Source organism: Antedon bifida, chromosome 2, assembly GCF_963402885.1.
Source record: "Antedon bifida chromosome 2, ecAntBifi1.1, whole genome shotgun sequence".
Taxonomy (NCBI): domain Eukaryota; kingdom Metazoa; phylum Echinodermata; class Crinoidea; order Comatulida; family Antedonidae; genus Antedon; species Antedon bifida.
This window is the reverse complement of record NC_136227.1, coordinates 33,071,135-33,083,787: the sequence shown is the minus strand read 5'-3', so window position 1 is coordinate 33,083,787 and position 12,653 is coordinate 33,071,135. Positions and strand designations below refer to the sequence as shown.

Sequence of the window (12,653 nt, the reverse complement as noted above, 5' to 3'; positions counted from 1 at the left end):
ACATGAAGACGTATATTCAATGTGCAAAAATCCAATGCTGCTTTGTTCAATCTGTTTGCTATGGCAAGACAGCCAAAGCCTTCCTACAGATAAAGCTGAACTCTTTAAAGAAATATTTCGTAATATTTTAAATCAGTTCAACAAACAAGAACAATTCGCAAAGCTTTCTAAATTTGAAGACACACCAGCAAAATACGTAAATGCTATGATATTGCTAGGAAAATGTATGTATGATAGCTTGAAAGTAAATCAACTTTCAATAAACATGAAAGATTTGAATGCTAAACATACGACTAAAGATTTGGTTGATATTTCCGTGAAACTTGGATTTGTTTACGAAGACGCACCGAATTCAAAATCCAATTTTGATAACATTTATATGCCTCCTCACAAGTTGATAGTAGAGTCATTGGTAGGATTTTACTTGTGCAAATTATGTGAAAGTGAAGGTATGGAGATTGAGTGCTCAGATGTACGAACATTACTTACACCATTGGATGATGATGAGTGGAAGGTGATACGAGAGAGCGAGCATTTACACAGAGCGAGAGAGTTTGCAATTGGTTTCCTTGGTGATAAAGCTGGCGGTTTCCTCAAGCACTGGGTTACAAATAGTTTGTCAACATATCGCAATCTGCCGAGAAATTTAAACTTTGTTAAAAAAGAACATAAAGATGATGTGGTAAATGAATTAATTAATTACATGACAAGCAAAGATTTAGAAATAAATAATCATTTGGATGATATATCTACCTCCATAAGAATGTTTATTCATCACATTAGTCCAGGTGTACAATGTGACGGGCATTTCATACGTCTAATTATGCAATTGTATTGTATGCAATATGGTAGTGTCGGTGACTTTTGTAGTAAGATGGCATTGGAGCGAAAGGGAAGAGTTATTGCACACATTTTAGGCATTGACGATAAATGTGTCGGTGTTTGGATTGAGAATCTATCACGTGATGTATTTAATGACTTTGTATCAGAATGTTCTCTCAAACAAGTTCAATTAGCATTACGTATTCTCACTATCCTTCATAGTAAACTTCACAACATTGATGTTAATACATTGTCTTCATTTCTCATTATGTGTCCTGAGCTGAGGGACCTTGACATGGATGATTGCAATCTATCAGCTGACGACATTCGTCACGTGTCTGAAAAGTGTTCAATAAGAAATATTACATTTGATCATTATTAGTTTTCACTGATAACGTATGTTACTTCTACTATATAACAGACACATTTTTAAATCTCGCAGCAAGCAGGTGTCAATTTTTAATATCGCAAATAATTGCATTTCTAACATTAAATTTGTATACAATATAAAAACGACCTTTTATATATAAATCGTATAGTAGAATAAATCAATATGATAATCTAAAACATAAAATGTTTTTAAACATTTTATTTGGACATACTTACCTTCATCGACGGAGCGCGCGCGCGTACTTCCGCACGCGGCACACTAGCAACGGAAGTAATAATTATTAACAGCTGTAGCATGCAGATAAACAAGAATGTTTGTTTCTTATTCATTATAATCTTTATAAGCTGTGCTGCCATATTTAATGAAAATGATTCTTTTATAATAATGCAATGTTTTTTACTTGATATATTGTATAGAATTGGTTGTGCGTGTTTTAAAGTAATTATGTGATAATATTATGTGATAAAATAATATTAAATCATAAATGTAATTTCACTCTTTATAATTAGGTTGAATGGTTTTAACCATCCAATACTAAAAGTAAAGTGGTACAACTTGAAACTACAAAACATAACATGAACATAATGATGAAACGTAATTAGTTATCAAAAGCAGTTTTATTAAATGAAAACGTAATTTGAAATTAAATTAACAAATAAACACATTATGAGATGTCTTTGGCACAGTAACAACAACAGAACAAAGTTGTAGTAGTAAAACTAAAAATGACAAAAATCAAACAATGAAGACATTATATAATATAGTTTGATATCAATGATTAGTTTCATTGGTGTGTTTTTAAATATATTTTTTGATGTAGACTTATTTTTTATGTTATGATGTAGAAACAGTAAAATATAATCCTGTATAAAATCAATTTAAGGGTGAAAATATATAGATTGGAATAATTAAAAGTTCTACTTAATGTTCAGATATATTTGTGTACAGTCTTTGATTTTCTTTATGTTGTAAGAGTAATAACACTTGGTGTTAAAAATAGTTTAAACCTGAACAATGTGCTGACTTGTAATAACACTTGGTGTTAACAATAGTTTAAACATGAACACTGTGCTGACTTGTAATAACACTTGGTGTTAACAATAGTTTAAACCTGAACACTGTGCTGACTTGTAATAACACTTGGTGTTAACAATAGTTTAAACCTGAACACTGTGCTGACTTGTAATAACACTTGGTGTTAACAATAGTTTAAACCTGAACACTGTGCTGTGCCGAAAACAACAGTAACTACTTGCATAGAAATAAATGTCATAAATACCATTAACAATCCCAGATTTCAATTTGTGCAATATTGGGTATACAGTATGTGAACCCAGTACTGAGATCTTTAATTCCATGACATTCTCATCGCAGGATTCCAGAACCTTAAACACTTCATTTTCCTTTACTGGTTTCAATTTTTTTCCCGCGTTATTCCCAACAAGGTCGCTGCGATCCAATAGGAGCTCAAGATCTGCGTCGCTGATGACTTGTTCTTCACAGTTTTTGATAATGCCAGAGTGATCAGTGGAGCATAACACTTTTAGTAGTTCCATGGGATCCATCACAGCTTTTGAGTCTCTCACCATAGTTTTACTGCATTTGAATTTACCTAAAAAAAACAAGATAATGAATTTTTGAAATGAATGAGAACAATCAATGCCTAGAAGTTTGCATACTACTGTAGAAGTCTATAAAACAATATGATTAATTTAACGTATTCATTTGAATAAACGCCCCGGGCGTTTATTGTTTAGGAGGGTTTTTAGGGAGGTGTGAAAGACAAAACTGACCTTGATGAATGACCATCTTCTCCAGCTTCCACTTTGCAGCTGCTCTCTCCACTATCTTCTGGTCAATGGTGTTAATGGTCACTAACCTGTACACAATCACTGGCTTTTCTTGACCAATTCTGTGGCATCTATCTTGGGCTTGTAGATCTGACTGTGGATTCTATAATATAACTATAAATGCTACTTTACAATGTATTGAAAGTCACTACACTAAATTTTAGTGTAGTGACTTTCAATACATTGTAAAGTAGCATTTATAGTCTGCATGGTGAAGATGAAGAAATTTAGAATTATTTGGAAGAACTTGTAAATATAAATGATACTGAATTAAGTTGATACACTCATTCTGATTTTAGCAACTACTGCTGTATTATGTTAATTAGTATTATGTGTTAGTATTTGTGTTATTATCTTTCTCAGACTAGTAATTTTAGCAATGATCCTGATTATTTCATCTTTCTGCTTTCAACAAGAGCTGGTGGGTTAGGCATCAACTTGACAACAGCTGACAGTCATTATATATGACAGTGATTGGGTAGGTATCAACTTGACAACAGCTGACACAGTCATTATATATACAAGTTCTTCCAAATAATTCTAAATTTCTTCATGCGGGTGCTTATCTGTTGTTGTCTCTCAGCAAAAGCCATGCTGCCATCTAGACGACAGTAGTTGTGGTTTCTTAGGTGGCAGTAATCTTCAAGTATGTCAAGCATTGAGGTCATCTGGGAAAAGATGAGGACCTACAGACAAACATATCAGACATTGAGGTCATCTGGGATAAGATCAGGACCTACAGACAAACATATCAGACATTGAGGTCATCTGGGAAAAGATGAGGACCTACAGACAAACATATCAGACATTGAGGTCATCTGGGATACGATCAGGACCTACAGACAAACAGTCATATAATTCAGATGTTTTTATAAAATAAGCTGGTACCAATTGCCAATTTCATTAACTTATTACATTCTTTTAAACATAAATATTTAAGATTGATACCTTGTGTCCACGCTTCTTTAGTTCAGGTAACATTCTCTCCAACATTAAAAGCTTTCCGCATGACTTGACAAGATCCTCGTCAACTTTGAACTGTTACGTGACCGGATCAAGTGGATATTCCAGTAGATAAGGATGATTACAGCATTTTCTTAGTTGCATTACAATGTTTTGAAGCTTAATATTAACCACTGATTCTGTATTTGATGGGGTCTCACCAGGTGCAGTTGGTTCTCTGATATAAATAATAAAAGGGGCATAAAGTAAAGTACTCATGGATGTTGTAGTGGTGGAGGTGGACAGGGACACCCTCTCACCAGGTGCAGTCACTTCTCTGAAATAAATAATAAAAGGGGCATAAAGTAATGTACTCATGGATGTTGTAGTGGTGGGGGTTGACATGGGCACCCTCTACCAGGTGCTAAGCATCTGTTCCGACTACAGGACATTATAGATATAGCACTAACCAACACCATAATACAAAGAATAATTTCAACAAAGCACTCACCCCATGCCACCTGAATACAACGAAATATTTTTTCCATTCAATCTTAACTTGTTGGTTCTCACGCCTAGACTTCTCTACTACTATTATAAACTCACTTGGCAAATGTGTCTCTAATCTTTTTGTACCAATCTTCAACATCATCAGATTCCTCAGTTTCATTAAATACAATGGAGCAGTCGACCGTAGAGCATCCTCTCTTGTGTCGACCTTTTGGGGTCAATGTTACCTCTTCTCTTTTCTGTGGAACAAAAGGACGCCAAGATGAGTGACAACAACATTCTTTTTATATACACTTCAATAGTTTCGAACTTAATAACCTAAGGCACCTAAACAAACTATAGAAAGTTATCAACCAATCATTGGCTAATTCTTACTGCAATTTCTCAGCTGCAGAATCTCGCCTCATTTATTTTAGCATGTGTTTCTTATTTCATGTTAACTAACCCTAGATACTCTGGCTTGTAGGCAGCTAGGTTGATTACAACAGAGCCATGGCACATGATGCACTGTTCTTACCTTGGGTTTGACCTTATCAATAATTGACCTGTCTAGAGTTGATGCGTAGAATTCTTGTTGAATACTCATCATTGGTGCATTTACAATGATCTCTTTCTTTGGAGGTATTGTCAGGTCAATATCTGTCTTTAAGCGTCGTAATAAAAGTGGCGTCAAGATCTATAAGATAAAAACAGTTTTAATACAGATTAAAATTACAAACAGAAAATATCAACATTAATCTGTGCATGCATTTAAGCCCAGTATAATCTGTACCATTCTCATCGGGACTATAATTGGTCGATTTAACGTTCGGTCTGATAGATGGAGCAATTACCGTTCCCTTCGTTTTTGATCTAAGAAACTGTTAACTGATTTGTTGGCAGTACCTGGTGCATCATGGATATAACATGTTGTTGTCTCTCCTTAGCTACAATGGCTTCTTCATCTTCGTGACTTGAAAATGAATTAAAATCAAACCAGGATTCAAACCTGAAAAATAAAATAAAGAAAATTTACATACACATCAGTTTTGTTCTTATACAGAGGGAAATTGTTTGGTGGGCAGTGATTGACATGTTTGCCTTTCACACCTGCTCCGGAAAATAAAAATCATGTCGCATTTTGTTTTGTTTTCACGACGCACCATGTGCCATGTTCTTTTTCCTCGATATGCGTGTAGCTGCATGACACGTCATGAAAACAAAAAGTCACTAATGCTGTACGACGCACAATCTGTTGCGAACCTCAACTGGAGCAGGACCGGATCCAAATTGATAACAACTAAAACTTACGTTTGTAGATTATCAAACACTTCTGGTAGTAAGAAGTTTAGCATAGACCACAACTCAAGACAGGTTGTTTTGAAGTGGGGTACCAGTAAGTAGAAGTCTGTTGGCAGATTGGTACGTCTTCAGTTCTCTAAAATAAACATAGTTGAATACAAATCAAACAATTTATCTTACCACCTTATTATTTTAATAGCTTGTATAAAGTTGGAGGCAAATTTGCACTGCTATAAATTCCTTACAAACATGTTGGGATATTTCTATAAACATGATGGTGGTTTCCAGTTAAAGTGGTAGGTAAGGCTAGGTTATGAACAGACTTAAGTTGGTATGTGAAATATAAGCTGGGTAGAATCAATTTAGGTTAGGCTCAACTTCACTCAGCACAAATACTTCTTTACATATGACACTCTGTGTGTAAATCGTATGGCAGATTATTGATCACGTGATTCATGGCTGCTATTATTATGAAAAAAACAAAACAAAACAAAACATGGTCTGTGGCCTGCTACAAGTCCAACTGATATTATTGTATTAAAAGGTATTACCATTAATTGGACGTGTAAAAATGAAGACAAACACATTTGCCAACTGAATTAAGTTTTCTCTTTACTCTGACGTATTCTGAAATACTTACATGTCTATCTATCAGTAAAAACATTCTTGCACTCATTCTTAAAAAAAACACAGAAACGTAATAATACAGCAGTAGGCCTAGTTGCTGCTAAAATCAGAATGAATGAAATGTCTACTGGCCATTAATTGTGCATTAACTATAATTTACATTTACAAATTGGCAAAAACATAGTTGTTTCTTTACTCTGTATCCAAGAGTGCTTACCTGTCAACAGCCAACAGGAGGTATATGTAGCTGTAGGCCTACATGGTCGTGGTGGTTCAGGGACGATTCGGCCCTGAGACGATTCGGCCCGGGACTATTCGGCCCACTTTTGGTGGGACGATTCGGCCCACTTTCGGGCCGAAACATCCCACTTTGTGGGCCGAAACGTCTCACCTCAGACCAAATTCATATTCATTTTTGTGGGTATTTATCAAGTTTTTAAAGGTGTTTAACAATCCGTATTTTATTGATATTGACATTTTGATATAATATATATAATAAATTACTAAAAAAAACGTAATTTTATAATGAATTTATTACTTCGAAAACCTTGTTTATTTCGTGCATTCGCCAAGCGGCCAACAGAGGGCGTAACTTGTTTACATCGTTCGCGTGACTAAAAATTGATCATTTTCGACAATGTTTTCAAAATGTTTGCTTTATTGCATCTTTATCCCTAGTAGTACTACCCCATAGTCTTTCTTGAAATAAAGTTTGGGGAAAAAACTTATTTTTGCTTATAAAATGCATATCAAAGCCGATAAATGTAAGTGTGCCGAATCGTCTCAGGGCCGAATCGTCCCGGGCCGAATAGTCCCGGGCCGAATCGTCCCAGGGCCGAATCGTCCCGGGCCGAATCGTCTCAGGGCCGAATCGTCCCGTTACCGGTCGGGTTGGAGGTAATATAATTAATATTTAATAACTCCATGGTCGTTATAGCAGCTGTAATCTTCACGTATGTCACGCACTGTCATCCTGCTGTGAGAAGATGAAGACAATTCTGATCAGACATTGAGGTCACCTACGTTAATTAGGCCTAGGCCTAGTAGTAGACTACTAAACTAGGCTAGTTAAAAGTAGAATTCACACTTCCCTCCGACTCTCCAGAGTTGTTTGTGAGCTAGGCCTCTAGGGGAGAAAAGAGTGGTACACCCTGCTGGCTGGCTGTGTGTGATAATAGTTAGGTGCCAGGCAGGCACCAGTAGGCCTATCGTAATAAAAGAAAAGAAACTATAAACACCCAGCTTACCTAAGTTTTGTGGCTCTTAGAAGAACAGGCTAGGCCTACACCTTTTATATTATTCATAAAGGCCGCGCTGTGTGTGTGAATTGATACCAAACCATAAACCGCCTGCTCTCTAGTCGTTTTTTAAATAAAAAAAACAAAGAGCGCCTTCAGCGGACAATGAGACCGGCCGTACCAGTTTTTGAAAAATAATTTATTTTATCAATTTAATTTTTATCACTATGTCGATGTCAAAATATAACCAAATTCGGGTTTTTTTTCTACCCAGAATTTAAATACAATACAACAACAATTGTTTTGTAATATTGTCGGCGCAGTGACGATGCGATAATGCTGAGTCATCATGAGGACGGTGCAAAGATGCCGGTTTTAAGCATAAAAACAATATAGCAAAATATATAAAAGGTATAAAATGATGAATGCCGACTTGACAAAGAAAGAAAATGGAAGAATTTGAGAATTGTTTGAAGGTTTTCATGACGAAATCAAAGATTATATAAAGTTTGCAGTACACCACGCGTATATAAAGTTCTGAAATGAATGAATTGTTAAGTTTCTCGACATTTCAATCAAATAAATAATTTGATCGTCCTGAGGAGAATCAGAACACTACTCCTCACTCATAAAGACGATCATGATATCTATTGATGGGACAATCAAAGCATAATATTGATCGAAACGCTAAGAAACTCACGTCAGTTCTTTTCAGAACATGTACTTGTAGGCCTACTTGTACTTTATATAATTATGAGAATTCACAAATCATCAAAAAACAATTCCTGACATCATCCTGACTACCTTAATCCACACGCACCAATGCATTATGGGAAGGTCCAAATACATTGATCAACAACGCGCGCGTCAACAAACTACAAACACGATTTAAACGGAATTGTCTTCAAATTACTCGTGTCAATTGCATACAAGTAATTCCGGTATCTTATGGCAACTTCCGTCCTATCGCTATTGTGTTGCTGTTTATGAAATGTTGTAGGCCTATGTGTATGTATGTGCGTGTTTTAATAAACTCAACTAGCAGTAACCCGTGCTCCGCACGGTCTTTTTCTGCCTTAATATCTTGTTATATACTTTGCATGGGCAGGTAATAACAGCGCACTTTGATAAAAGTACTTCGACAAATTATATAAAATAAAAACAAATTGTTATAACGAATAAAATTCGGAACTACTGTATTTTACGGCTATTGGTTTGTTATACACTATTCCTTCACTTCAATAATAATGTAGGCTAAAAAATTAAAGCAATAGTACAGTGGATATGGAACTTTGACTTTACTTTTGACTGGAAAATAAAAGACGCTAAAGAAAAATTGTTAGATGATGCGCGCAAACACATAACGAAAGTATAAAATGCCAAACTATATTATTTTGGGTGTTTTTCGTGGTGTATTAATTATTTGATACGTAGAGATAAAAAAAGTGGAAAAAATCGAATGAAAAACACATTGATGCGGAAACACGAATTAAGTTTATTCATAAACATTTTTTTTTATTTCACTGGTTTTGATATTTTGCAATTTTTTTGTATGGGAGATTTGTTACGTACTTGCTACTTTTGTAATTAAAGGGTGGTCTACCAGAAACCTGTGCTCCGTACGGTTTGTCTACCTTAATAATAATTCGCATGGCATGATTATTAAGAATAATAAAAGCGTACTTTTCCCGGCCACGATATTTCTTTTCTTACATAATTTGGGGACCATGTCCCTAAGCTACGTTAGAAATGAGCTAACAATTCGCTAATACAAAGGTTTTCTGTCGGACTTGTCGATGTATGGGGTTCGAATCCGATGAGCAAGTTCTTTTTACTTTATAATGAGAGAGAGATTATTTTAGAGGGTTAGGTTTAGTTATATTTATGAACTTAAGTAGTTCGGCTATCTTTCACATAAGGGCCCCACCTTCTGTACGAAATAAAAAATCGCTTCCCGGCCCCTGACAAATTGGTTTTTTTTTAAATTGTCAACTATAAAATTCGGAACTATTTACGGCCATTGATTTTGTTATACACGGAGTATTCCTTTACTTTGAAGTATATGTAAGCTACAAAATGAAAGCAATACTGGATTTGGGGTGCGCCTCAGAAAGTGACAACGTGCATGAGCGGGACAGACTTCTGTCAATCAGTCGGCAGAGATTAAAACATTTTAATGATGAAGAAGACATTAAGATGTGAAGTATTGGAATAATAACAATGATTACGGACTCAACACCAAAAGTAGTCGAAATTAGATGATGCGCTCGACACAAACATTTTGGGTGTATTTTTCGTTGATATTTGATATTTAGCGGAAACACGACACTCATTTGGATTCGTTTTGTGTGTGTTTTTTTAATTTTTTATTTACATATCATGTTTTTTATAATCCCCTCACCTGAACCTCCTATAAAATGCTAAACAGGTAAAAAATGAAACATTAACATTTATGCTATTATAATTTGCATAGTGCAATAGACATATATACATTATATACATATCTAGAACAAATATTGATATACCATAAATCATTAAGAAATGTTGATTTTATTTTACAATTTAGAATGCATAATTAATTATATTCTGAAAATTCATGATAATTACAAAAATATAGCGTAATATATGGAGGCAGTAAAGCAAAGATTTGTGGGAAGAAAGATATTGGAACAGTAAATTTTAAATTTCAAGATGATGCAAAACTTACTTTACTAATGTTTATCAATCATATGTAAATAATCGATTTATCAACTCCAAATGTTTAATAAAAAATAGACAGAATTTTGTTGATTTTTGGATATTTGTATAATGTATTAGTTACGGACCAAACATTTTAATATAAAATACCTTGAAAGACATTCAAAATGTTTTATCGGGGTGTTGCATGATATATGTAACATGAATTTTGATAAACAGCAGCTATACTAGATTCTAATGAATACATGCAGTCTATATCTGGTTTTTAGAATCGATGGGAATAGAATTTTGGGAATGCCATTTTGAGAGAGTTGATTCCGTATATAGTATATTATTATGTTTGGTTTTTGTATGGTCTCATATGTTGAGAACCTAAGTCTGTATCTAGGCTATAGCAACTAAAAATGCATTATCTCTATGGAAATAAACAAATGATGTTTAAAAAACTCTTAACCGGATCACAGTGTACCACCGATATGTACATTTTTGCTTATTTACAATTCTGTTTTTATAGTTCATTTTTATACATATCTACTTCTTTCTTTCTGAAATAAAGATACTTAAAAACAAGTTGTTCATATGGATGTTTATTGTCTCAATGCTTTATCATCTACAGTATATACATATAAGTGGATATAACTTGTTAAATTAAATTCATTCATAACATTATGTAGAAATAAGTAGTTTAAAATGTCTCTCAAATAACAATATTTTCATTGTTTTAAAATAAAAATAGCCAAAATTATCAATTTGATTTTTATACATCTGAAACAATAAGTACTTTCAAATATAACCTTAAAATAGCAATTTTTTCGTAGTTTGAAAATGAAAACATTATTACTTGAATTGATGTATTATTATTTAATGGCATGTTGACATTTACAAATTTTAAATACATTTAAAAATTGTTTTTTCTGTGCAAACAAATGCAGATACAGTAGATACAATTGTATATTCTGTTAAAATATCTACATTTTTAAATACATTTTTAAAATACTTGTAACTCTTAAAATGTAAATCAATCACAATGCTCTATGTGATGCTTGTGTTCACTTCCATTCCGGTTTATAGTCCTTATCCGAGAAGACTCGTTCTACCACCAGAACCATAGAGCAATGGAGCCGCCTCGAAGCTTTGCTGATGTTATGGCTACGTAATTACGGTTCAACTGTCCCGCTCGGTCACTCACTCACTCACTCAATAAGTCCGGGTTAAGAACAAAACAAATTTAATTTTGTTTATACTAACTTGCTAATGAGACATTTTATAGCTTTAAATATTAGTGCGTTGAGCTCTTATCTGCTGATATTGTTACTGCAATGTCGATCAACCTGGTCATCGTTATTTTCTACTATAAATTTATAATACAGTTAGCCAGGCCTATCTCTCAATAATTGAGAGATTTTTATTTTTTTTAATTGTTACGGTACTGTAATTCCTGAGTTTAACTGATGTACAAATGTCATTCTTGTCAAATATATATTGATATTATACATTTAAATCGAGGATCATGTGTGTTTTCGTTATATTCACTACATGCACGAGTTTTTATGGTAAAATCGAACAGAATTTAAAAAGGACCAAATTTTAATTTCAAATGTTCAAATTTCGATATTTTCATCATTAAATTATTATGCAGTACGGTACTATATTGATGATGACCCAAGAGTGACGCACAGTAATATTATGTTATACTCATGTTGATGCAATCATGTTACCATTAATAAACAATTTAACTATGTTGATGATGACCCAAGAGTGACGTACAGTAATATGTTATACTCATGTTGATGCAATCATGTTACCATTAATAAACAATTTAACTATATTGATGATGACCCAAGAGTGACGCACAGTAATATGTTATACTCATGTTGATGCAATCATGTTACCATTAATAAACAATTTAATTAAACCTAATCAATTATTTTTAAAATGTTTTAATCATAGTCATAATGTTCAGTATTGTTATATTGTCAATATTGTAAAAACAAATGCTCTTGAAAAATCTTGAAAAACTTCAGCTTCAATTAATTTAAACGAAAATACAACATTTTGTATGCGGCAACATAATAAAATAAAAATGACACACGAACTAAAAGGTAAATATTTTGTTTAGGGAGGATTGAGAGTCAAATCAGATGCCAAATAAAACGTATTGTGATATTCAAAAGCAATAGGCATGAGAAGAAACAAAATTGCTATAATAATTATTAATTTTTTCACGTAGTAACTTTATTTGTTTTCGCGTGTTATTATTTCGCGTTATTTTCGTGTGGAATCTATACTCCATCG

General features: G+C 33.7%; 1 protein-coding gene across 1 annotated transcript; it reads right to left on the bottom strand.

Moving 5' to 3' along the window:
• Window positions 1-1,995: 1,995 nt before the first annotated feature.
• Window positions 1,996-5,667, bottom strand: LOC144834639 (lymphocyte-specific helicase-like). The gene is made up of 7 exons (XM_078689522.1): window positions 5,651-5,667; window positions 5,401-5,503; window positions 5,033-5,191; window positions 4,612-4,754; window positions 4,012-4,243; window positions 3,007-3,749; window positions 1,996-2,825 (listed from the first exon to the last, which is right to left on the bottom strand). The coding sequence occupies exons 1-5, from the start codon at window positions 5,665-5,667 to the stop codon at window positions 4,105-4,107; spliced, it is 561 nt and encodes a 186-aa protein (XP_078545648.1). The 3' UTR covers window positions 1,996-2,825; window positions 3,007-3,749; window positions 4,012-4,104.
• Window positions 5,668-12,653: the final 6,986 nt, after the last annotated feature.